Source organism: Nyctibius grandis, chromosome Z (assembly GCF_013368605.1).
Source record: "Nyctibius grandis isolate bNycGra1 chromosome Z, bNycGra1.pri, whole genome shotgun sequence".
Lineage (NCBI taxonomy): Eukaryota > Metazoa > Chordata > Aves > Nyctibiiformes > Nyctibiidae > Nyctibius > Nyctibius grandis.
In genome coordinates this window covers 94533792-94560824 of record NC_090695.1, presented here as the reverse complement: position 1 = coordinate 94560824, position 27033 = coordinate 94533792, and the positions used below count along the sequence as shown (strand labels likewise).

At 42.1% G+C, this 27033-nt stretch overlaps 1 protein-coding gene across 4 annotated transcripts in view; it reads left to right on the top strand.

The window, feature by feature from the left end:
• MAD1L1 (mitotic arrest deficient 1 like 1) overlaps nucleotides 1–27033 on the top strand; it is a 366743-nt gene that overhangs the window by 204414 nt on the left and 135296 nt on the right. For all 4 annotated transcript variants that reach the window (XM_068422520.1, XM_068422519.1, XM_068422522.1 and 1 more), the window contains one exon: nucleotides 1587–1677. In XM_068422520.1, coding sequence (XP_068278621.1) covers nucleotides 1587–1677 — 91 coding nt within the window. The remainder of the gene's footprint in view (nucleotides 1–1586; nucleotides 1678–27033) is intronic.

Sequence of the window (27033 nt, the reverse complement as noted above, 5' to 3'; positions counted from 1 at the left end):
TACTCTGTACTTTAATGCAAGCAAAAATCTTATATCAAATGTTTTATAATAGTATTACCTGCCTAACAAGTTTGATAGAGTTCTCTGAAGGATTCAACAATCATTTGGCTAAGGCTGATATGGTTGATATAATGTATTTGACCTTTCAAAAAGCTTTGAGCCAAAGGTCACAAGGAAACTTTACTCTGATAGAATAAGAAAGAATGTTCTTTGTTGGATTAACAAGAATATAAAATTCACAGAGGGCTGGCTGTCCAGGGTACTGTCTGCAGGAATGGCTGGTGCTGGATGACCACGCAAATAGGGCAAAGCTACTGGGGTACTTTGCGAGAAGGTTCCCCTAGCTTCTAGTGCTTCGTCTCCAGGATTTCCTGAGCCAGAGATAATAGAATATCTGTCTACTTTGTAAAGCTTGATGCATTTTTCTTCTGTTAATTTGCTTATATAATACAAAGTTAAAAGATGGAAAATCAAAGAATAAATGTTGTTTTCACAATACTGAGGGTTTTCCACTAGGTCCTAGAATGGTTTTTATTGGGAACTTGTTGTCCAACACAAAGAGAAATTTGTGAGTAGTGAGGTGACAGAATTTGAGATAAGATGAAATTATTCAGCTTATCAGACTGTTCAGAGTTACAGAAGAATCTTATGGTGGTGCTCAAGATGGGAAATGAAGTTGTACATCAGTAATTGCAAAACCTAAGAAAAAACGCCTTTACTTTTACTCCTGTGATAGTGGGCTCTAAATGAGCTGTTATCACTCAAGAAAGAGATCTTACATTATTGTGAACAGTTTTCTAAAAATATCGGGTAAGTGCTCTGCAGTTAAAAAGGTGAATAGAATACTAGGAATTATTGGGAAAGAAATTGAAAACAAACCAGAAAGCCTCATTATACCACTGAATACATCTGAATGCTGTTTGTAGTTCTAGCTTTTCTCATAGCAAAAAGTCTATGTAAAACTTAAAGAAGAACAAGGAAGGGCAATAAAGACAAGCAGAAATATGGAAAATCCTTGGTGTGAGGAAAGACTAAATTGAGATTCTTCAGGAAATAATACGGGAGGCCTGTAAAGTGGTACAGAGAGGGAAGTACGATACAATTATTCACAACTTTTCATAGCAGAACTAACAGGCACTCAGTGAAATAATCACATGTGAAGTATAAACCAAAATGAACTAATTTTTCATACAGCACATAATTAAATTGTGGAGCTTACTGCCAAGGAGTGTTGTGAAGGCCAAAAGTATAAATCAGATCAAAAAGAGATTTGATGCACTCATTGAGACTTTAGCTGTTGGTGGTTATTAAATATGATGATCTAGGCTCAGTCTGTGGTTTAGGAAGTATCTAAGTTGGATTTGCTTTATATTAAAGTTGTATATTTCTAATATACTTCTACAAATTACATTTTCATCATATAGACTTGTATCTTTTAGTCATGTGTTTTAACTGCCTCAGTAGTATTGCTTTGTGGTGCTGAAGGCAGGAATAATCTGATACTGCTTGTAATTTCATGTTTTACTTGATTATTTGTGGTGGGACTGTGCACGGACAGAGCCTATTAACTTTCCCTTCTTCTCTAGGCTGAAAATTGAGGAGCTGGAAGCTGAACGCAGCAAGCTGGAAGAGGAGAAAAGATCTCTGGAAATGAGACTGGAGAAGCTAACTCTGCAGGTAGGAAATGTGGAGGTCCAGAGCAGCTGGAGAGACTGCTGTGGTCCATTCGCCATGGCTGTTCTAAGAGATGGGCCAGGATGCTCACAGCACACAACTTCACTTCCCTCAATCTGGGCAAGGCGTTTTTAGGAAGCCTACGCAAACTGCACCGACACACCTGTACCTCTGACCGTGTTGTCGAGTGTTTTGATGTCAGATGCAATCACACAAATGCAGTTGTCTTTTTCAATGCCTTTGCCTAGAACCTCTTCTTTTTCTTCTTGGAGCCTCAAAAACTGTTCCATTTTAAATAACTCCACTACCATAAGTTGTCTGTCTCCAAATTCATTCATGCCAAAGCGGGAGTGTAGACAGGGCTTAACAGCACAGAGCTGATATGAAAATTTGAGCTCCGTTCGTACTGAAGACTCCGCTGCTGCTATCAGCAATGGAGAGGGGCCTCATTAGGTAGTACTTTTCCAAGCCAGGAAGCATCCGTGCTGTTGAGAGGATGACATGGCAGCATCTCCAGACCACAGACATGGAGATCAGAAGGTGTGGAGTCGGAAGGACAACAGGGTGTGTTTCTTTTGCTGTGCTACTGTGGGTCTTTTTCCTTTTCCTGAGGAAGTGCTGTCCTGTATGGCAGAAGGTTTTCAGCTTTTCACTCGGGATAGATCAGTGAAGTCTCACCCTACTTGGAGGAGGGCAAGGGCACCTGCAGCAGTTGAGTGGACTGTCTATTCAGCCAGCTGTCATCCTGGGAACAGCTTTCCTGTACAGAGGAGGGGCATGGGAGTTACTTCAGGCTTTTATAGTGTTTCCTGTTTGAAAGGTGCTGGAGCAAACAAGAACCTGAACTTGTTTGTTTAATCAAAGTCCATCCTGCTATGAACAGTGTTATCTCTCCCTTCTGCTCTCTCTGATATGCTGAACAATTTGGCATTGTAGCATTTCATTCTCTTAATTTTTCTTTCTTTCTCTCTTTTTTTTTTCTTTCCATTTTCATGTAAATTGCTTCATGGTAAAAGACCTACAGGTTTGAAACTACCCAGATTTCAGACAGACCATTGATTTTATCTTGACACCTATTAGAGGTGAATCAAATCTTTTTTTTTATTACCAATTCCTAGAGACAGGGGAAGTGACAGCTTTGATAAAGCAGGGAGCTAAGAGCTGCTGAGCATCTCTGCTGAGCCGTGTTTAGTGTGAAACCTGTCACCCGGCTCTCCTTTAATTGGATTTCAGTCATCAGAAGGAGATGAAAGTTTGGGGCTGGTGTTTGAATGCTTAGGTCTCCAACAAACACAACGGCAGCTTTGGTTTCAGAGCAGATTACAACTCACTCAGGTCACGTTTAATCTGCCAGCGTTGCTGGCTTTCCAAGAAGACCTGACCAGAGGAATTCCCTATTTTCTTTGTGATGCCTCGAGATGCTCTGCTTTGTTTGCTTATACAGCTCTTGAGATGCCAAAACACCAAGTTTTTCAATTGCACATTCAAAGAGGAAAGGTCTGAAGTCTGCAATGTGGTCTTGCTAATTGTCTGCCTTCTGGTCCTCTGCAGAGGAGATCCATCTGCAGCTATTGTTTAGCTGGATAGCTGAGCTTTCACAGTATGGAAAAGTAATGTGGTAATAGGAACAAGATGGGACCTTTATACTGCGGTAAAGCTACTATACAATAACAATTGTACTGTTCACCAGAAAGGCTCTGAAAGCTCGTCACAGGACCCCCATGACCTGTCTCATTAATGGTGCTCTCCCTTTGAATGCAGTATTGTGCAGGTCAGGGCTTTGTGGAGGGAGCGCGGGAGAACAGGAACAACCTGCAGACAGAACAGAGTAAAAATTGTATGGGAAGGATGAGATAACATGTAGGTGTGGAAAAAGAGAAGGAAGGTGGTCATCTGGCTTAGCAGGTCTAGGAAAGAGAAATCTGCCAATCCCCCAAAAGACTAGTGAGCTGAATTAAGGTAATCATGCTCTTACATCTGCTTTGCTAAGGCTGAGAACATGGCTTTAATTCTTTATTTAATAAGAGGTAGCTTCCCCCTTCCTTAGCTTCTCACTTTACTTGTGTCTTAGAGGACTGGATGGCAAAAGCAGCTTCTCTGAAAGAGAAAGAGTAGAGAGGAAAGCATGAATATAGGAATATGTAAGCTGAATGCTAAAATGTCAGTATTGATCAGTGTGTGCCCACCTGAATGGTCAAGATTTCAGAACTGCTCAGAGGGGAAAGCATCAGCCTTCCCATTTTTTATTCACCTTGAGAATCAAATATCTTGACGGGCCAAGCTTAGAATGACTTTTTTATAAAAACATTGGCAGAAGATTCCTTACAGTGGGAACCCACTAAGTTAAGGGATAAGCTTAGAAATTCACCTCTTCCATCAATGCTGAGCAAATACACTGAAAATATTATTATACACTCAGATAAGGTCACTGAAATGTTGCTACTTTGACATGTTATTTATTCCTATCTCTGAAAGAAATCACTGGGAAATGATGGGTTAAAGTAACATCTCTCTATCACAAAGGGAAAAAAAAGCAAGATAAACTTTTTATAGAGAAATCACAAGAAAATTTTGCTGAACAGAAAGATGATTGAGATTACAAACATGGGAAAAGCATGGCATCAAATAAAGATGTAAAAGAAAGTAGGGGTGACATTAAACAAGGTAGGATGAGGGCGATTTCTGACAAAACTTTTCCTGCAGTTCCTTCTTTTTTAAAATAAAACCTCTGACTTTCTTGAATTGTTTTGAGTAAATGAAAGATACATAGAAGGGGTGTATTAAAGTTGTGAATTTGGAGGACGAAGAGGCAGGATGTAGAATTAAGGCTTTGGCTGCTTTACACTGGACTGAAGTCAAGTTCGCAAAGCTGCATGCGGTGAATGAAATCTAGGGAGATCTGGCTAGTATTTGGTAATTAAAACCAGCAATGTTTGACTGTACTGATGTGTGGAAAGGAGTAAAGTTTCAAAAATGTTTGCCTCCTCTTGCATCCTTTTGTATCTGAGTATTGGCATGTGAATTTTGCTCATTTCTGCTTTGGCTGCTACTAACGATAGCCCACTTTGTGAACGTACAGGACCCTGACGGACTGGCCAGAGGGCAAGTGAGCATGTGGAAAGGTAGTTCTGTGTTAGTGTGATTCACGCTCCCTGAGCTCAGTATTAGCAAATAAAGAAACTCAGGTACCGATAGCTATCCGCAGCAGTGTGTACAACATCTGACATCTCTTTCTATTCTATGCTTGTGTGGGGACAGCTTGAATTACGACTCAAGGCACTTTCCACCTCCACACACCCCTTCTTCCAAAACCCCTTGGCTTTTGACACCTAGCTGCAGGCTGTATTGATTTTCCTTCACTGGTATAAAGACTTTAGCATGGGTATTACTCACTGGTCAGGTCTTTACTACTAATAAAAACCTTAGATTACAAAAACACAAGAAATGTTGGAACTGTAGAGAAATGACACCCTGCTGAGGGGTGTCTATCGCCCAGGACATTATCTTAAGAAAAACATTTGAACTGTGGCTCAGGAGAAAGATTCAAATAATATATGAAAAGAGTGGGTTTAACCAGACAATTTTATCTCACCTCCCCTACCCTTCTTTCTTTTGATGAAGCAAAAAAGGCGTTTGGGAAAGCAAATGTGGTTACTGCTTGTCCTATAGTGGGCAGACTTGCTGAGGTTTCAGTGAAAGGTTTGGTTTGTTTAGTTATCTGAAGTCATCTGGACCATCTTCCTGAGCTGCTGGTGGAAAAGTGCAACTCGATGCCAAGAACAGAAGAGACTGATCAAATCCAAGTCTGTTTGGATAAAGTGGGAGGAAAGACTTGTGAGAAGTGTTCAATTAGCAATTCTTACTGCTACGAGCCTCGTGTTTACAGGCAACCAGGCGGATGTGAAGTGTTCCTTATGCAAATACTAGTCTCCTGCTTTTCCTCCTCTCCTCTGCTCTTCGAGCTGAAGAAGAGATTCTTCAAGTTTGGCTGCTTCAAGGAAGATTGATTAAAATCAGCTGCAGTTTGACTTAATTGGATCCATATGCTTGGAGAGGGAGCAGGACTAGTTAGAAGTCCTTGTAATTAGTTCACAGCTGGTTGGTGAGAAAAATGGAACTCCAGTTAAGAGTTCAGATAAGTGGATCTGTATGGATAAAAGGCAAGGAGATGTTGTTTTTTACACTGAGGTGTGTTTGGGCTTGAAAATCGTCTCTAGTCCTGTAGCCAAGGTAGCAGCCTAATCCCTTTGAGTGGGTGCATGCGTATTTATGAGGCTAAATGGAAAGAGTCTTTATTTTCTTGCTCCTTTCTGAGTAAAAGGAATAACCTGTGGATGCTGGCAGACAAGGAAACCTGAACAAGGGTCATAGAAAACTGGGAGAGGATCTCAGGGACTTGGGGAGACCCTGCAAGGGTAGTTTGGCTGTGTGAAAGGTTCATGGTTTGGCCCAAACTCAGCTTTGAGTGCAATGCCTCTGGTCACAGTAATAACTAGCTGTGTTTAGCCTTTCTGCTGGTCGGTAATATAACAGCAAAATTCATAAAAATGCAATATTATTCATATATATTGAAATAATTGATTTTTGCCCATTATCTCAAAGAGCTCAGCAAGAGTTGACTAGCTATGTGGTATGGGGAAAGTCATCAGAAAACTTTCCCAGCCAGAAGCTTGTATTTACACTAAATTTTACTGTCAGAATAGAAGGGACTGAATTTCCTATTACAGTGTCCACGAGGAACTGCCTGAGAAAAACATACTCCACAAGGTATTTGGGGGTATTCTTTCATGTTGGCATGACTTTATTAATGTGTTTTGAGGTGTTCATTAATGCATGTGCAGTAGTTCCTTTCTAAATGTCTAACTTTGCTGTTGTTATCGACCTTTTCACAATTTAAGATATTAATCTTGTTAAATTAAATCTTAGTTTCTTCCAGGCTCTAAATTGATTATTTTTGCACAAATTAAAGCGTAAACCACTTGTCTACTTCGGTGGTAGTTGTGTTGTAGCTGTAATTATTTAAGGATAAGGAATAAGCAAGTTCTGCAAGGAGAAATATTATCTTTTTTTTTAAGTAAGAGTAGTTGATATAATTGGTAAAGTTAGATACAAATAGAGTGGGTGTCTGAAGATGTGTCCTATTTGTCTACTTTAGGTCATTTTAATTGGCCTGCCTGAGCAAGCATGGACTTATGGTGGTTGGTCCCACCAAAGCAGGAGGCTCTGTGCAGGGGAGGCTCTGCAAGGAGAGTGGGTGGCTGCTGTTCTCCAGGAGTCAAATGTCCATGGACAATGGAGGTGCTGGGGCATCCAGAGTGTAGTCATGTTTCTTTTTCCCCTTATCTCTGCAATCTTTGTGGTTGGACTAGTCTCCCTCTCATCCTAGTGCTATGTTGTGAGGGACTAACAAAACATGTGGGAGCTGTAGCACCAGCGCAGATTCCTCTGTGGTGGACAGGGAGCATTTCTTCTCTTTAAGCATTAATGACTCATCTTATAGTTAGGACTTTGTCAGCCAGGCAGTAACTAGCTTGAAGTTAAGAGCCAAAGGCACAGTTGAGGTCATTCAACAGTCTAACTGTTCATTATGTGACCAGTGAAGAATGATGAATGAATCATTTACACTGTTATAAAACTTAAAGGGACATCGTCAACCTTTCAAGGTTCCCTAATTGACCTCTCAAATGCTCATGAGTCTCCTTCCTGGACTATCTCCATGCTTTCCCTTTCACAAACTTCCTGTCCTTTTGCCTTCATCTGTGCATGCTGTGGTCCACATTAGACTCTGTGGCACAGCTTGTCCTTGTTGAAAACCTCAGGTGGTCCAGTTCAGCCTCCCTTTTTTTTTTTTTAAAAAAAAAAAAGCTTCTTTAAATGGGCTTGGGTAAACCACTTGGTATCTCTTCAGTCAAGTATAGCTTTTGGCAAGGCGTAAGAACGCATTTGTGTGCTTAAGAGGGATTTAATTACGAGTCAGAATAGCTGAGAACATACAGCAGGAGACTCAGTAAAAAGAAGATGAACTAAGCAGAGAAGAGCAGGTCCGCAGAAGGTCGTATCGTATCGTACTTCCCAGCTCATCCAGTACATTGAGTTTCATGGGAGCGTGTGGGAGTGGATGGGGAGCAGAGCAATTTGTGATCCTTTGCACAGACTCCTGGATTTTTGAGCAATAAGCTCATCTTTTACAGGCAAAGATTATCTTCTAAATTTCACAGGCTGCAGCAAGTCTTCACTAGTCTAAGGAAGCATGTATCTGCTCAAGTGTTTGTCAGAGACCACTCTGGGGCTCACTCCACAGTTTTGCTCAAAACACCAATGAAAAACATGTGATAAACATCTGTGATGCCTTAGTTAATTTTATACCATTTCCATTAACTATTGACCCGATAGCTTAAGTGTAGCATAGGCATTTCACTCGGGGGTTGGCATTCCTAGTTCTTAGCCTCATTGCAAAGGCATTTTCAGGTATTTGCAGCTACCTTTGCACTTTCAGGAGTCTTCCCATGACCTAACTGCCTCTACTGCTCACTATAAGCATATAACCTAGACATCGTGGGTATCCATTTATGACAAATCAGAGGTACATGATGCTTACGTAGAGCACTGGAGAACATGTGCACAGCAAGTTGGCTGTGTTTGCAGCAGGAACAGAGTGAATCTGGTAGCATGGGTTACGGCAGCAATGGAGATGGTACGGCGCAGGCAGTAACATGCCAAGGTTAGAGAAGCACCACGGAGTCACTGAGCACGTACTCTGGTGGTTAGCATGAGCAAAATCCTCTGCTGTTACACCTTCACCTCGGTTATTGCTTGAGCTAGTTAGGTTAAACTGCAGTCAGGCTGCTTTGCTGTGTAGGTATCTAGTGTTCACATTGAACTGCTAAGGGTATGTGATGAGGTGCTACCCAAATGAATGTGAGGGAAGAGAACTTCCCCTACAATCATCGTGTATCTTGTGCCGTGTGGATTAGGTACTGAAGAAAGTCCTAGAACTGGTGTGAAATGAAAGGAGTGTAGCACCTGCAATGCTCCAAGCCTTGAGGACTACATGACACTGAGTTAGCTGGGGCTATGCGAATATTTGTACATGTTAATTCTGAATACATCACATTTATTAGAATTAACAGGAATTAGAAACATTCTGTGGGAGCAGAGAGGAGAAGTATAAACGTGTTATCAAGTTGTAGATTTGTCATTAGGTTGTTCAAAGAGAAGGTGTTTCTTGGCCTCTGTGGCCCTGATAAATGTCATGTGCAAAGTGGATGTTGAATAAAACAAGGACACGCACAGTACAGACTTGCTAATGTTTGTTAACATCAGGGACCAGGAGCGCGTAGATTCACATTTGTGCAGGGAAATTTTACCAACATGCCCTTTAAAAAAATTTTTTTTAAAGGAATTTGCACATTGAATATTAAACACCTGAAGCTCTATAAATTTTCCTGCCAGACCTAACACCGTATTGTTTATTTCATGCAGCACCTTTCTCGAAGTTCTGCAGAAACTGATTAACATTTGCATAATACATTTAACACAAAAAATCCATAATAAATTCATTAGTGGACTTCTGCCACTATCCCTGAAAATATCAGCGGTTGTGTGGCATCACACAGCTCATTAGATGAGCAGAAGGGGAAGAAGGGTGAGCACTGTATCTCCTGAAGAGCTCTGAAACAGGGAAAGGTCAGTGCACTAAGCATCAATACCTGAGCGGCAGCACGGAGAGACCTGGGGCAGGGGAAATGTCCCACTGGAAAGTGTCGCTGTACCAGCAGACGTGAAGCACAAACTTTAAGAGGTGGCATCCATCCTAGAATAGAAAAATCGGTGACGAGCACAAAATGCAGATGAGGATGCTGCTACACGGAGGAGGAGGTTGGTTCCAGAGTGCATGTGTTCTGCAGGGGCAAACACCAAGGAATTGTTCAAGTCCTGCTGTGGTACAAGAAAGCTGGCTTGAAACAAGCCTTCATTTTCTGAACAGGTATTGCAGAATAAACGGGGAGGTTTTAAAAGTCGTACAAGGCTTGGTTGTGTGGCAGGGGGTCACTAAATCCAGGGGTATTCTCCGAGTGTGTCTGTACTGCTTTCATGAATGGAAGGTGTGGTGACAGAGACACCACTCTGTTAGTGATCTTGTGTGGTAAAAAAGAGCAAGGATGTAAGAAAATGAGTAATTTCAGCTACAATAACATGTAGCAAACACCTAGTTGTGTTTCTAAAAGGCTCCACCCAACACACAACGCTAGCTGATGAACTAGTAGTAAGTAGCAACTACAGAAGGCTCCTGTGCAAGAAGAGTGTTCTGCTGATTCCCCAGAGTCATCGTGCAGGTGAAAGTCAAGGCTGAGGAGACAGACACAACCGTTTTAAAAAGAGATTTCACTTTTAAGCTCCTCTAATCTTATTTATCACACAGCAAAGAAAAAGCAAAGTTTCAGGAAACGATAAAAGTGACTGTCCCTTTATAGTTTTCTGGTTTTTCTCTGTAGTCATTTGGTGCCACAAATTAGTTTTCAATTGTTCTTTCTTCATTTTCTGTTATTCTTCTGCTGCTTTGAATTCTGCTGCGATGTCACAGAAACAAAACAAAAATGTAGTTTAGATCCGTATAAGGAAAATAACACCTGGCAAGGTTTGTTTACTGAAGCTTCGTGCTTTTTCTCAGATTGTGTGAATACCACATCCATAAGTTACAGCTCTCCCCACGTTAGGCTTTTAGCTTGTCATTACTCGTTACCATTTCAGCCTTTGTTTGATGACCCAATTATTTTTGAATTTTTAATTAAAACAAAGTGATAGGCCACACTTTCATCCTGTCCTTGTCTTTGACACCTCTTCTGTTGTGGTCTGGCTTTTTACCACTGGTCTATGTAAAGTCAAAGTTTCCAGTAATATTATTCAACAGTTTTATTCTTCTGATCAGGAGACTCTGGTTACAGAGCAGGATTTTTCGTCTATTACTTGGTATGTGGAAAACTCAACACCGTCTCTAGGAGACAGAAGACCAGGATGTGTTACCTAGATTGTGGAAAAGAAATGAAGTCAGAGTTTAGCCAGTGTGTGTGTGTGTGTGATGAGGAGAAGAGGAAAATCTGCCTTTTTTGTGTCACAGTGAAGAGTGAGCAGGGGTCATGGTGGTGTTAAAATACATGTGAGGAGATGGGGAGATGCTCTGAGCTGAGCCACTGATGAAAAGGACAGTGTTCTTCAGAGAAACACGTTTTCTTTGTGTGACCTCTGCCAGGGGGATTCAAGCGTGTGCGATGTTGATGTGTTATCTTACATATCCCAGAACCTTTTCCTTTGATCAGACCGACCTACCACCTATTTGACGCCTGGAGGCAGAGATCTACATAAAGAAAATGTGAGCTTCCCCTAAAGAATTTTATCAAACAGTAGAAGGGAAACTTGATGTGTCTCTGTCACTCAAACGCTGGGCCTTGAGCAATTCGATCTGCAGTCCAGGCTTGCTGAGGATCGGAGCTCGTGGTGTGCCTGGGAGACCCAGGGGTGTAAGCGGGGACATGTACACCCCGATGTTGGAGAACCTCTGCCAGCGCACCCCGAACACAGTCAGACCATGAGATGGTCTCTTCCCAGTCTTAAGTTTCCAAGTTTGCCTCAATTTCCATTTGCTGTTGTTTGATAAGACTCAAGAGAGACATAGATCCAGACAAGTCAGAAAAAAGTAATTGGTTTTGACAGCTTTCTACCTAGATTTGAAAGACAAGTAACAGTAGAATGGAAAACGATGCTTATTTAGGTAGAAGGGCTGTTCTCTTTAAATGAGGATAGACAGTCAGGATGGCAGGATAAGTGAAATGCTGTGGAAAGAGCATCTTTGTATCTCTTTTTTAAAAAATCAGTAGTGCCACATGAGGCGGTGCTGTGTGTACAAGGGAGCGGTGGTGGCTGTAAAGCCCCATTGTGTTGAATACAGATGGGAGGGCTCCCAGGTGATCGGTCACATCTGTGTTTACCCAAGCGTGGGGTTTGGCTCCATCAGGAACGCTGCTGCTTCCCCTGCTCAGCAGTTAAATCCCACGTATCTTAAATAATACAGAAGCTGTGCCTGTTCTTTGCATTTTTGGCAGGACATTTAAAATGAAATAAAAAGTCCCTGAAAACTATTGTGTGTGTTGGACACAACGTAAGATGTTCAGTTGAGATTGTGACCTTTCAGAACAAAGACGCTGCTTTTGAAAAGGGGGTTCGTTGTGCCTCTGGCTCTAGTAAGATGAAAACCTTGGAAAAACCAGTAACATGAAGGCTGTGCAGCAAAGATGAGCTCCACAGTGATCTTCTCCTGTATTTTTGGTTGTCTTCCAGTGGATACATCCTTTCTGTCTGTGCAATGTGACCACAGTTGCAATCAGTAGTAATTACAGAAATTTTCTCATTTTTTTTGAGTAGGGGGATGTGAAAAGCTGTTGGCAGGGCAGTCTCTGCAGGGGAGCTCAGCTGTGGAGCTGCTTTCCCTCTAGATCCATCACAGCTAGAGCTGCTGACCTTAAGGTTATTTCCCTAGGAGTCAGGAATTGCTCATAGGCTGATCTGTTCAGTGTGCAAGAAAAAGCGTGATTAGATATGTGCGAGCTCTTATGATTAATATTACTATGGTCGAGCAGCCTGAACATTCAAATGCAACACCAGTGAATTTAATTATATATAGAAGTGTGTTTGCACACAATTATTAGAATGCGTGCAGTTGTATTTATATGTAGACATGATTTGATATATATGAGTGTAAAATAGGAAACGTCACCCAGATTGTTTCAACAGCATCAGGCTGAGTTTGCCTGGTGCTGCTATGCTGTGGTGGCATGTAATCGCTAACTTGTAGGTCCGAGTAATTTGGGGATTGAATGTACAACGTCTTTTGGCTCTTCTGCTTTCCCAGGGTCTCTGATATCTTCTGAGTATGATGCTGCTGTTGACACTAACCGCTTAGAAGACAGAACTGCGTCTGCACCTGGAGATTTTTGTGTGGTCCATTCTTTCAAGCATCCTAGAGAAAAAATACTGGACATACTGCAGAACAGACCTGTCGGTCAATTCACCAGCTTATTCCTCCTGAGCCTACCCTTTCATCCCCTCGTCTCAGCTCGTCGGCTGTTCTGTTCAACTTAATGCTCTTTACTGATGTTACCTGCTTCAAGGGGATCAAAAAGATAGTCTGAGTCCTTTAGATGTGTGTGAAAGCTAGAGATGATGCCCTTCTACCGATTTACTCGATGATAGCTTGAAAACTTGTTACTGGGCAAGGCTGCTTCTGAAGTATTTATTTCTTTAGGCAGGCAGATCAAGATAATGTTGAATTTGCTGCGTGGAGCAGTTAACTCAAAGCCCTTCAGAATCCAGTAGGTTGCCCTATAGCCATTCCTCTTATTGTTTCCGTTTATCCATAAATCTCTCTTATTCTTGTAAATTCTAAATGAAGAGGTGACTCTCCCCATCTGAAAAGATTTCAGTGCTCCTTGAAGTCTCCTCGTACCAGCAGAAAAAAACAATTGAGGTTTGAGCTTGAACTAAGAGGCAGATAATATCACCAGGAGATTTCCACAGCAAATGCAGAATATATTCTTCTCCAATGGATTCTTAGTGCTGTCTGGCAGTAATTGAATTGCTTGGGTAGGAAGGAAAAGGAGACTGGGTTGCTTTTTTTGTTGTTTGTTTTTTTTTTTTTAAAAAAAACTCCCAAATTTTCTGAGGGTAGGAAGTGAAAGGTGGTTTCTCTGCGTGACCGAGAATGTCTGTCAGACATAGGGGAAGCTAATTAAAATGTCACTATATGTACATGAGGGTGATGAGGCAGAAAGGACTGATCGCTTCTTTGGTTCAGGGGACTTGTCTGTATCTTTGCTTCTATCTACTCGCTGTGAAATCTGCAAGTAATTCACTCTTTGGGGGTAGGAATGAGGGCCGTGGGTAAATCTGGCCTCTTTCTCTCTCCGGAGTAAAGCAGAAAATAAATTAATTCCGTTCTTGCTCTGCTGCGATTACCCAGGCAGTCTCTCTCCAGCTGGACGAGAGCAGAGATGCTGTTTCCTGCTGTCCCATCGTAGGCAACACTGCTACGCTCTGTGTCAGTGCTAGGAGAGGTGAGCACTGGGTCAACTGGGAGGTTTCCACAGCCTGTCTGTTCAGTGCATAGCACGTGAGGGGACAGAAGCAAAGCAGCATCCTTCTCTTTCACATCCTTTTGTTTGAAAGTACGAAGTATGTCCTGGTAAGCCAAGGGAATGATGGAGAGAGATAATAACACACCCTTTGGTATATTCTTTGGAAACGCTCAGATGGCAAAGAGATGGTCCCAGCCAGACAGCCTGCATCATTGAAAAACACTGAACAACAGCAAAACAGGGGGAAAAAAAAAAGGGTGATCATCAGGGAAATTGCTATAATGGTAAGATAATTAGAACGCAGAATGATTAACATTAGTCAGTGTGCTGCATTGGCAGGGACTATGCAAGTTGTCATAATAGGCCTCTTCTCTATCAAACGTGTGGTTTTTCAGCGTTCAGTTTAACACTTTCATGTGACTTTGATAGAGTTCACAGCTGAAAGAGGCATTTGGTTCTGATGAAATTTTGCATGGTGCTTTTCCTCTCCTTGGCTCCTAGAAGGACCTTCTTGGTTTCCCTTTTGTGTCTACTGATTACTGAAGGATAAAAGCCACTCTCACCGTGGAGTCCTTCTACATTGTTTTGAACAATAGTCAGCCATGAATTCCTATGGTGTACTCTCTGTTGTGTCTGATGAAAATGGACTTCCCTAAGAAAAAAAAAACCTCTCTCAAGTGTTTCAGAAAATGGTTCTCGTCTTCTCAAGGAGAAAATATAAGGATTCAGGAGACCTGCTATTGGCATTCTCTTCTAAAAAGGACTGTTATAAATGTCAAATGCATCAGAAGCAGCCCCTGCCTGTTTGTTATCTTTACCCTAACGCTTGGAGATTCCTCCCACCAGCCCCACTGTGTGGGCCCCTAGTAAGTCCCTTTGATTTGTCAAGACTAAACTGGTGCAAGAAGCTAGGTTTAGTACCACGTTTAATCACTGTTTTTGTAGCCTGATTGAGTTTGGAGCAAAACTTGGAGTGCAGAATGGTTACCTCAGTGAAACCCTCGTGGTCCCCCATCTCTATACCAGTTGTTGCAGACCGGTGAACATCTGTTCTCCTTGACTACTCGCAACCCCACTTGCTCATAGACCAGGTCACTTTGACTTTTTGTGTCGCTCCATTTTCACTGGTTGCTTCTGACTGGGCTTGTGATACTTTTCCAGGAACTGCAGTGACTTTCCCCTTGCTGTGCTTAACCATTGACCGGTGGCTGTTTGCTGTCTGTGTCACGGTAGTACAAACTTGGCTTTTCCCTCTGCCTCTGCATGCTGTGAGGATCAGGTACATCCTTCATTACAGCCAATAAAATCTGATGGTGCTTTTTGGCAGAAAATCCCCTGACCAGAGTACTGCTTTTTTTCCTCTCGCTTCTTTGATAGGTAAATAAAAAACGTTTTTACCTTAAAGAGCATGAGAGCACACTGCCCAAATTCCCCCTCTTTGCTCCGGTGTGCAGCGCGCGGGGGGACCCTCCAGTCCCTGTAAGAAAGGGCCGTTGGAAAGGAATTGCAGTCACGCAGCTGTGCAGTGAATATGTAAAGAGTGTTTCATGTGGTTTGTATTTTGTGGATTATTTTCTCTCTCCTTCTGACCCCACCTCAAATGAAATTCCTGCACTTATCCGTTCCTCTGGGTTGTGCAATCAGCAGATACGATCGAGGTCTGTAAGGAGGCAGTGGTCTGGCATACAAAGCAATCGCGTCAGGACTAAGGAGCCAGGACTGATGGGGAACAAGGCTGGTAAAAGAAGACAGAGAAATATGGCAGAATAAGATTCATTAGGGATCAGATTAAATAACTGTAAAATGATGAGAAGTTTATGATCAAAGGCTTACTTCAAGCATTTTAATGACACAGTCATTTAATCCATTTAAAGCAGATAGATAAGGAGTTAAGTGAAATCTACAGCAGTCGTCTTTGAGCTGTTTATGAACCTGTTACTGGCTACAGCTCACTGTGAAAGGCACAGGATGGATGTCTGCTGTAGTAATTGAATAGTGTATAATGGGCTACCAGTCTTTACAGGCTGATTTACACGAGGTCGGTAAAACTTAATGCAAAGGCTTGTGGTTTGTCTTAGAAGTGTGCGTGGCTCCTCAGCTATTTTTAATGTGTATGTTACTAGCAAGAGTACTGAATGAGGGAAACGGCAGAGTTATTTTAAAACCTTTCTGTGCCAGGATGTTTAATTCCCAGTGGATGTATCTCCTCTGGCAGTAGCATCAGTATAGGCTGTTGTAGTGACAAGATTCAGATGGGCTCTGACACTTGAACCACTGTGTCCTCTACCATAAGATTTACACATCTGAAAAAAAATGGTGGGGTCAAGGGGGCACAGAAGTTGTTTCTCATCTTTTCCTTCCACTGTTGGACTTGTGCCACCCTCCATCCCCCGCTTGGTGACTCTCCTTGGTTAGTTAACTTCCTTCCCAGCTTGTCTTTCCAAACACTTAAAAACTCTGTGTGGACAGTTGGGATAGCACTTTGCCGTGTGTGCTCATGGAGCACGGCACACTCAGTCCCTCGTTCTCTCTAGCCTTTAGCCACCTGGCCACTATGAATTACCTGAAGCCAATTACAGCTGGAGTGCTGTGTGTGTCTGCAGGCTGCACCTTTTTCTATTGCTCAAGTAACTGTTCTCCCCTTCAAAACTCCTCTCCCAACACACACACGGGTTTATAACATAGCTGACAGCCCCTACGTCCCCCATACTCCTTCGATAAAGAAGTACTTTCCTTTCATTAAACACTTACTCTCTGTACACACACTTCTCACAGCTGTTAGGAAGCAAGCAGAGGGGGCTCTTTCTCTACTCACAGCTCGAGGCTTGTTGAGCTGCTGGAAGCAAAGTAGTCACCGCTGCTGCATTGTTTAAGGCCGTGTTACAGCACCGGCTGTGCGTGATGCAGACACGGCAGCAGAGTTGGTGTCAAGCTGGTAGGGAACAGGGAGAATTTCCACGGGCTCTAGGCCATCTTGTTTTCTACTTGCACAGAAAGTTGCTGTCCCGCAGTGGTATTGATTAGTTTTAAAATAGGGAGGTGATAAATGGAGATTTCAGGTGGTTCTGGTAGATGTGACTGCAATGCATGGAGGCGTTAAAATCAAGCATGGAATATCTTCCCTTACCTCATGCTGGTGTTCTTGCTCATCCCAGGAGCTATCTGCTGATATCTAGCAACAGCATGGTCCCATGGAGGGGCCTTCTCAGCACTCTTCACTTGTGCTTGGCACAGGAACTATCTCCATCTTCTTATTCCAGCTTCTCTCCCTCATGCTAGCTCCCTTTCTGCTGCAATTTTTGGGATGCCTGTCACAGCTGCTCAAAGGGATGTTCATGTTTGAGAGAGACCAGCTAAGGCTGAAGGTTGCAAATCCCTTGCAGCATGCCATGGCAGCCAGACTGTAGATCAGATTTTAAGCAGCCTTGGGTCCAATATCTGTCTTCACGTTCCCATTTCCTGTGAGAGAATTGGAAAATATTTTCCTTGTTTGAAAATAAGTAACATTTGTCTTCAAAATTTTAGCACTAGCAGCCATATCTCTTATTACTCCACTTCCCTGTTGCTCTTCAGTGTCCCTATGTTTTTTCAGCTACTGTTCTTTCCCATGAGCTTAGAGACTGAGCACTTGAGAGCTCACTTATAGGGAATAATATATAAAAGCTGGGGTTTAATATACCTCCTGCCTCCACGTAGCTTGTTCTTTGGGGGTGCCCATTTCACTCTCTGTTTTCACGTGACTGTTTCAGAGATGAGAGTGATCTGGACTAGCAGCAGCTGCCCAGACAGGGACTGGCAGTGCAGCACAGTGACCTATGCACAATAAGAGTAGTTTCCCACTTCCAGCCTTCAGGGACACAGAAACAAATTGGTTGTCTCCTGAAAACAAAGGTTGGCTCGTTGCTTTGATCCTTGCTACACTGTGGTTGCACCTTAGCAAAGCCCAGCCATGATGGAAGCACAGATCAGCAATAGGGTTTGTCATAAGCAAAAAACTCAGGACTCAGCCTCTCTTGTTCACTTATTTATAAATATTTGGTCAAGTAAGCTTATTTCTGGAAAAATAAAACCTCCCAAGTAAATGTTCATGAGGCAGGACAGAAGCTCAGCAGCAGCAAGAGGAAGATGGTGCTACAGCAGAGCCGGGGGGCTGGTAACACCAAAAGGTTTGGGGATGCGGCCAGTTTTATTGACTGTGCGTGGGGCTGGCAGGCAAAAAGGAAGGAGATGATACAAATCCCAGCTCTACTGTGGGTATGACAGTGTGAGTAAGTGGCTTCTATGGAGTTTATGCATAATTGCCCTGAAACTTGGTCCCTTGTGCTGTGAAGGGCATGCTCAGGGCCTTGGCCGTAGCATCCCCTGTTGACGCAGTGTGGTTTGGAGAACACAGTGGGAGGGAAACAATTCAATTTTGAAAGAAAATGGTTTTGCAGTAACAAATTTCCTTTGACCATCTATTATACCTGTCCAAATCCACCAGATTTGGTACAATGCCAGATTCTGGTATAGTTAAGTGTGCCTGGACCTGAGCAGCTTTGGCCCTTCTTGGGCACAGCTGGTTGATCTTTGCAGAAGTCGAGCCCCTGGGGCCACGTGCTCCTCCCAAGAAGGTTGCATGGACTACCCAACGTGGTAACCCAATATTTGCTGACCATCTGACTCGGCAGAGTGAGAATTCACTCGTTCTTTGCCATAGTGCTTCGTTTTGAATAGGAGACTATCTCATTTAACAGCTTTTGAGAGAGGAAAACACATTTGTGTGTATTTTAACTTAATATACATGCTGCAGAGCTGAAGTGAAGGCACTGATCAGCTCTTACAATTGAGATAGCATTCAGAAAACAAATTAAGAGTTTGCGGTTGGTAAGGATCCAGGCAGAATTCATAAAATGAAATGGTATTCTCAAGTTCAACGTGGACAAGCTCATTGCTGATCCAGAGAAAGCTAGGATGTATTGAGGAATTAGGGATGTTTGGGATTTTTTCTTTTTAATATAGAGAGGCAGCCATGTTATGGTCTCCTGCAGGGCTTTTAAAATGTAGGTTAGAATTACTAGCATTGGCAAGGAGGTAGTTGGGAGGAACCCAGTTTGAGATTAGTGGGCGAGGTTTATGTATTGCAAAAGACCAGTTTGTAGCTGACTGCTGAAGGTGGCTTGCTCGTTGTGCCACCTCATGATGTTCCAGGTGTTTCCTGAGGGCAGAACCATAATTATTTATCCATCTGAACCTCTGCTTGAGGGACATGAAGAACCACAATCATGTTGTTGTTACCGTGACACATGCGCTCTAGGACAGAAATAATCTGGGATTAAAGGGGTAAATTATGCTTGTTCAAGCTGTTTGCTTCCCTGCTCCATTTCCCCTCTGCTGTCCTTCAGGTGCCTCGCTGTCTCCAAAGGTGCTCAAAACTAGATGGCAGATGCTGTCTTCAGAGGGCAGCTGTGGAAGATGGATGGGTGACTGTCAGCAGGATATTAGATGGCAACGTGAGAAGTAGTTTGTTAAAGCTCTGGCTTTAATGAAGATGAACATGTGTGCAGGATGGTTATTTTACAAATAATGTGTATGCTTGTGGTCAAGAGGAATGTATGCAGAGATGTGTTCATGTTTTGTGACTTCTTTTCTTGAGCTTTCACATCTCAATCCATCTTTTGTTTCTCTCTTCACCGTCTCCCAGAAAAGCAGAAGTCCTTAAATTAACTTTCCTCCCTTTCAATCAGGACAGAGACTCCCTGATTTAAAGCCTAATGACCAAGAAGGATGGCAGGTGACAAACCTGTTTCCATTCTCTGATTTTTTGCACTCTAATGACCAAATAACCCTTGTAGTTTTCCAGTGAGCTGGATTACATCTGTATGGATCAGCATGCGCGTGTTCAAGTTGTTGTTACGACTGTGAAAAAGACATTTCCTTTAGGGGAAAAAAGCACAATCTCAGTGGCTGTATCTTAAGTGTCGTTCTGCTTTTCCATCACCTGAGGATTTGAGCAGCTCTGCCACTCCGAAATATTAAAATGAACATAAATTTAAAAGTATTTTTATCTTTAGAGGCATTGATTCTAATATAATTTCTCTACAAATTAAAACTCTTCTTGAAAAAGATTAAACTGTCAGTGATAACATCTAGGTTCTTGTTATGTCTGAGAGGAATAAATGCTGAAGTTACAGAATTGTCTGGAGGCTTAGAAAGTAAGAGGGGGAATTAACGATATGAGGGAGAATGGATGAAAGTATTGGATAACACTTTTTTTTTTGAATTGGAGGAAGTGGAATGAGTTGAATTAAGAAGTTTATGGCCAAAAAGCACACCCATTTAGTCTGATCTGCTGTATAACACAAAAAATACAGTTTTAAGAGAAATCTCTACCCAGTGACTTGTGGTTGCTCCACAGCCTCTTTTTAGTAAGATATCAAATATTGATTTAAAGATAGTAAGCAACAGACAATATATTGGTTTCCCTGGTTAACCATCCTTATTAAAAATATATATTATTTCCAGTTCACTGACTTCACCATGAGCTATTGGGTTCTCGCTTTGCTTTTGTTTGCTAGATTAAAGAACCATCTAGTGTCAGATTTCCACCAAAGACCCTGATCAAATTGCTTCGGCCTTCTCCATAGTAAATGAAATAGTTTGATTTTCATTCATTTCTCATTGTAGGATGTGTTTTTCAGACCATGAATCATTCATGGACATCTTCTCACAACTTCCCTTAATTTTCCACAACCCTCTTACACATGCACGCCTCACCTGGATGCATTATCCCTGTAGTGGTCTCATCAATGCTGCATTCAGAGACAATATTGTTTCTCTAGCCCTACTCATAGGTACGTAAAGATTCTCGCTGTTACTTTTCTCCCTACAGCATTAAATTGAAGGTAACCCTTAGTTATTAACCGTGGCCAAAAGCCCTCCTTGCAGACCGTGCCTTCCAGAAAGTACCTGCTGTTTTGTATACCTGAGACTATATTTTGCGCTTCGGGATGTTTCATGATGCATTAGAATTCATGTGGAACGCCCGTGCCCAGCACAATCAGATTCCTAAGCTATCTTTGTGGGCTTTGTTGTTTGCTGCAATCCTGCCTTTGTGTTATCTGCATGTTTTAGTAAGGATTTATTATTTTCTTATGTATCTTAGAGAATGTATGCTGCATACAATCGGCCAGAGAAGCAATTCTTATTGGAAGTAACTGGGAAATGTCACTATTAGTTCATCAGCTTTTGGGACACTTAAAAACTGCCGCAGTCTGATTTTGCATCACGCTAGTTTTAAACGAAAATGCAATTTTGAAACCGAGGCAAATATTTTACAGAATTCCTATTCTGTTATGTCAACACAGTTATCTTAATTAACTAGACTTGAAATCTCTTCAAGTCTATTTGACAAGACCTGTTTTCCATGAAATTGTGTTACTTGCTTTTTCTGATCTTTTCTTCTAATGGAGTCATGTATCAGTCCTGTCTTGTGAGCTAAGGAGATTCAGTTTGCTGCATTCTGGAAGCTTCATGAAAAGCAAACAAGGCAGCAGATGACTTGATCTGTATGAGGCTAGCTGGTTAATCTCATTTTTCGGTCTTCACAGTCTATTCAGCAGCCAGTGCTGTCTCATTCCGACTGCAGTAAATGCAAAATGTGCAGATCAATACTGCCAATGGGTGATTAGTAATTTGCAAACTTCAGTAAGTGAATTCATCCGATTCACGGTTTTAAGTTGGAGAAGAAAGTAGAGGATTGATTGAGTGGGCTGAAATAACGGAAACGGATATTTGCTCTCAAGTGAAATGTAAGCATTGTTGAGCTCTGTTAAGCAAGACAAGGGCAGAGATTTGTACTCCTTTCACAGTGATTATAGAAAATAATTTTTTTTTCTGAAATCACTAACATCAAATGTGCTTTTCCCTTATCACCTCTCTTGATCTTTTTTTTTCCGCTGTTGACCTGCTGGAGGATAAAAATGTATAGATGTATGCAAGTAAGATTTTTATTGTTATTCTTGAGGCCACTTTTTGCAGGTTCAGGGAGATGAATTCTGAGGTGCTCATCTACTACTCACTACCAGTTTCAGACAGAAACTCCCTGGTTTCTGTTAGTACATCCCAGATGCATCAAAGTCCATTTGGGGGTTCTACCTGTGAAAGCAACTCAGAATAAATGCTCTCAGAGCCTGAGTACTGCCGAAGATTGCAGCTGAAGTAGCAGTAACTTTAAGATGTTAAAACTGCATTAAAAACAAAACAGTAACTGAAATATGAAAAATGTCCAGGTAATTGCTACAAAAGTCTAATGGAGGAAAAATGCATTTCTCCATAGCAAATGTGATCTGACCCCTGAAAGTCGGTGTGATGCCGTCTGAAAACTCGTAGTTAGTGAAGTACAGAAAGGCTGTCTTTGAGGTTTGCTCAGATAAAGTTGAAAAGATGCCTTGTTAACTGCAGCTAGTCTGCTTCTGAGTTATGCATGTGTTATCTAGTTAAAACTTAATGGGAACCAAGTAACGACAGCAGTGCAAGGCATGTTGTGATAGCTGTTGTGTAGGGCTGAACTGTCCCCTCCTCAGTGGTTTGTTGTATGAAGACTGGAGAAATGGTTTGCCACTGAGAAACACTAAAAAACTAGAATTTCTCTTCATTCACTATTTTCTTTCATAAAAATATTGTGATTCATGTTGACGATGAGGAGAGTGATAATAAAAATCAAAGCATGAATTTTATACAGCAGGAAGTACTGTGTTTTGAATGAGGTTTTGTAGGGTCTTAACAGTTTATAGGTTGACCTGGCAGTCATAATTCTGAGAAAACTTGGCAGTAAAATTTGAAATTATTGCCCCTTCACATCTCTGTGCAAAAGGGACTTGTCACTCTCCAGTCCCTTAGCATGGTGAAGTAAAACTGGTGAAATAAAATCAAACCGGAGGCAGGAGAGTTGTATTTCAGACCAAGCTGTGCACTAATGTCTGCAGAGTTTTATGTCTTCCAAATGTATTTCAAGATAGATTCAAATTGGTTTTGGCTCAACTTTGTAGCAGTCTAAGCTTGAGTAAAGAAGATGTATTGTTGGGGATGAATTGATATAAGGCAAGTTTAGCATGTTGACAGAGTAATTTTGCTAACAGGCCAGTGATCCCAGTGTGACGTTCCTAAGCATTTTCCCATATCTTTGGTTCCAATTGCATTTAAGAAAAAATGGATGAATAGTAGTTGAAGCTTTGCAGGCAACTAAGAAGTATTTCGCCCCAGTGGAAACCAAGAAAGTGTATTTAAGCAGCTGGTTGACTGATATAAGTCCTCCTCTCCCCTCTGCTCCCTCTTACCCGGCTACATTACAGCTTGAAATTCCCCTTCTCAGCCCAGGAATTTATTCCTGTATGGAGACTTTCCAGGTCTCATCAGTACAATGGGTAAAGCAAAACCAAGTTACCAGCTCTTACTTTCTCAGGCCATATGTATCTAGTGAGGAGTATTGATTTAGTTTTGATGTGATGTAGTTTATAAATATGCATGAGGATTTAGGGTTATTTAACTGTGCTTTTTAATTCTCCTTGCATTGCTGACTCTTCTAGTCGAGGGTTTCTTTGTATGCACAGCAAGCTGCTCCGTGACAGCCCTGCTCTCACTGGCTGGGACCTCTCTAACGTTTGTTAATCCCAAATCTGTAGAAACTTTTAATGTTCAAGGAATAAAAGGACACAAAGTGACTCCCTTCTGCATGGGGACCAAGGAAGCAGAGTCCAGCTCCCTGAGTAGCTGGGTGAGGAAACCTGGGACCAAAAGGCAATTGTCACCAGGTGGTGAGGAGGAAGGAGATGGAGACCTTTCCCATGCTCCTGGAGAAGGGGGAAAGAGCTCTTTTCATCAGGGATCTTACAACTTACTTAAATAAAGAAAGTAACCTGGTTAAATGGTGAAAAGAGAGCGAAAATCAAACATTTGCCTATTTGCCCTGAGGAGCTGGAAGCGAATGTACCCTCTGAATCGATGTTTAGATGTTTTAGATACTCAGGTCTCTTACTTGAGAAAGAGCAGAACAAAGAGAAGAGGGTTCTGCATATTCAACACATCTAAATGAAACTGCAGTGACTCTTTCTGGTGAATAATGTAGGTAGCTACATGGATAATTAAGAAGGGTATGTATATGTATACATGTATTTATGAGATGTTGGAAGCTTCCTACTTGCTCTCTCACTTCTGCTTCTACCAGGTTATCCATTACTAGAGAAATTTCCTCGTGGTACCTGGTTGGACATCGAGGTGGTGTTGGGGAAGATCCTCTCTCACCATGGGCAAGCTGTGTCAAGGCAAACACCGCATCGCTGAGAAGTGACTGTGACAAAAAAAATAGAAATTGGCAATTCTTCTTAAGCTCTGCTTCCCCTCGATGTGTTGCAGGGATGTGTTTTGTTTTCCTCATTTTTATCTTCTGCTTGGCCAAAGCAGGAGGAGTGTGGGAGGCGATAACCTCTCACAGTGGGAGGCTGCAGCGGAGCTTGTTTAACCTGGAGCACGTTTGCTCTAAAACCCACTCAGACACTGCCCGGCTGCTCAAGGAGACTGTCAGAAATGAGTCCTCCAAACCACTTGTGTCTGTCACAGTTCCTATATGATGTGAAAGGGAACTTGACTTGCTCTTTAAGCGGAACTGCTTCCAGCTCGAGGCAGGGAAGCTGGTAATGACGGCGGGTTAGCTCTGCGGTGCGGTCAGGACTGAGGGTGCACGTTCATTCACTGAAAGGCAGTGGAGCTGTTCAGGGTTTGCTTTGTACCCTGCCAAGTCAGAGTTATACATGCAAGGACATATAATGGTACTTGTGTATGCATTAAATTACGGGATCAAAACATCCTGGTGTACTTGAAGCCTTTAGGAAGTTTCAGCATTGCTGTTAGTGCTGTCGTGGTTGGTCTCAGCAACCAGCCGGTGCAATGCATTTGCTGTACAAATACACGACGTGATGGGCAGCTCTTCTCGTCGCTTACTTTTCAGGCTTGTATACGCTCAGCTGAACTTTGATGCATCCTGCCATCAGATCATGAAGACAGTGGCTTTTACATGATTTGTAATTATTCTTCTTTCTTTCTATATAAGATACTATCTAAAAAAATCCCAACCCACAGAGGTTTTGCTTTTTGCTAATGAGATATATTAACTAGAAAAACTTATTACATTGCAGTTTTACTTCCCTTTGTAAAGTCTTGAACGAGGAACCTTTGTTGTCATACTTCACTCTGACTCTTCCCTTCCTGTTTGAATACCGCGGGTCCCAGGCTAGCACAGCCCATCTGTGCTGCTTTTCTCTTCTGGGATCTCCCCTTGAAATCCCATCTGAATTCATTCCAAAGTAGAGCTTTACCAGGAAATGCAGAATTACGGAGGCATTAAAGTGAGATTTATAGAGCATTGTTGAGAGGGAAAGCTTTGAGTGGTTGAATATCTAAATTGAAGTAAATACTACAAAAAAAGCTCACTTCAAGTATCTTCTTTCTGGTCTATTTGTATAATATCTGTATGTGCATGTCGCAGGCAGAATAAGAAAACAGAGCAGCAAAGAAGTGGTTAATTTTTTAAAAAACTATGTGTACTTCTGAAAAGCTAGCATTTGGTCTGACACCTCTCAACAGTATTTGTAACCAAAGTTACTTCATTTGTATGGGAAAGTTGATAAACTGTGTTTTGAAATTCAGAGCTCTGTGAGCCAGCATTTCTCACCATGAAGTTAAGTCTTATTTCTGAATAAGAATTTTTATAACTCAAACTATAAGCTCTTTTGGGCTGTTTTCAGAACCTATGTGCTTTTTATTTTCAGTGTCTTTATCAGAGGTTTTTGAACCATCACAGGGCTCCTCTGCATGCTACTAGAGTGTGAATCGTAGCAACTCTTTATGGACTTTGTTCTCTGGAAAGACGGGAATCATTGACTTGAAAAAAACTACTGTAGAAACCCTGGAATTCAAATCTCTAGGTGGTAACAAAACATCCTAGAGCAGACTGTGATTTTCTTCCATTTCAGAAAAAGGAAGAGCAGCAATTGAAAAGGACAGTGAACGTTTGAACGCATGTTTTTCTTCTAGATTAGCCCAACTCCATGTCTTGCCGTCCTGACTCTTAACCTTCTTGTCACGTTTGTTTGCATCCCAGACCTCATCTGAATGCCTCACTCAATGCAAATTATAGTCTTGCATCCTCCAGGGGATAATGCATTTGAAAGTGGGTATAGAGAAAAGATCTCCTTTTTAAAACTGTACCTGAAGGGCTTCAGCACCACTGGTGAGACATTTTATTTTATTACTCGTATTCCAGCAGTGCCCAAAATGTGTTACATGTTGTACCAAAAGATACGGTCTGGTGTTAGAGCAGTGTGATTAGGGTGATTAGAACTTTTCTGTCTGTGATACATCCTAACTCCAACCGCCTCTCTGTCTCCCTGCTAATTTGCTGTAGATGCTGCGGTAAAAGAGGGCCATAGGGAGGAATATCAATGAGTACGTGTAGTGTGGCAGATCAGCTCAGGAGGGAAAAGAAGCAGCCCTGTAGAAGTCTTTGTGGGAGCAGCAGCTGATCCAGATGTTGGAGGTGGCATTACTGATGGAGTGGGGAAGGGAATGTGGGATCACTCATGTCATTGCACGTGAGGGTAAGGATCTGAAATCTGTTGTGCTGGTGGGAACTATAGAGGAATTACTGGGAATGAAGAGGCGTAACTCAGACTCGCACAGATTATCTTCACCTTCATTGTTCTGGAAGTGACTAAGATGGGTGTTCAGGAGGCCATAGAAGAAGGGTTGCCTGAATTGAGGTGTATAGACAAGAGGTCACATCACTGGGGCAAGGAGAAAGATCTTCCTGGTTTGGAGAAGAAGTAGCAGGAGTTGGACTAAGAACTGGCTAAGAGAAGGATGAAAAGGTTGCCCAAGTGCATTTCTGGTGCCAAGCATCAGGGTTGTGCGTGCTGCAGATGTACACAGAAAGATGGAGAGAGAAATGTAGGAAAGAAGGTAGGGAACCGGCATGAGACCTGGTGGGGAACATGTGAGCCTTTGCCCAACATCTGGCACCTTCTGGGGCTTTTTTTTCACCAACTGTTCTGGACTCGATGATCTCCAGAGGTCCCTTCCAACCCCTAACGTTCTATGATTCTATGATTTCGAGTGTGCGCATACTGGCAAAGCTATGAGGAGCAGGTGGTGGTTGTTGCTTATTTGTTAGCTTGCTTTGTTTCATCTTTGCAATCCA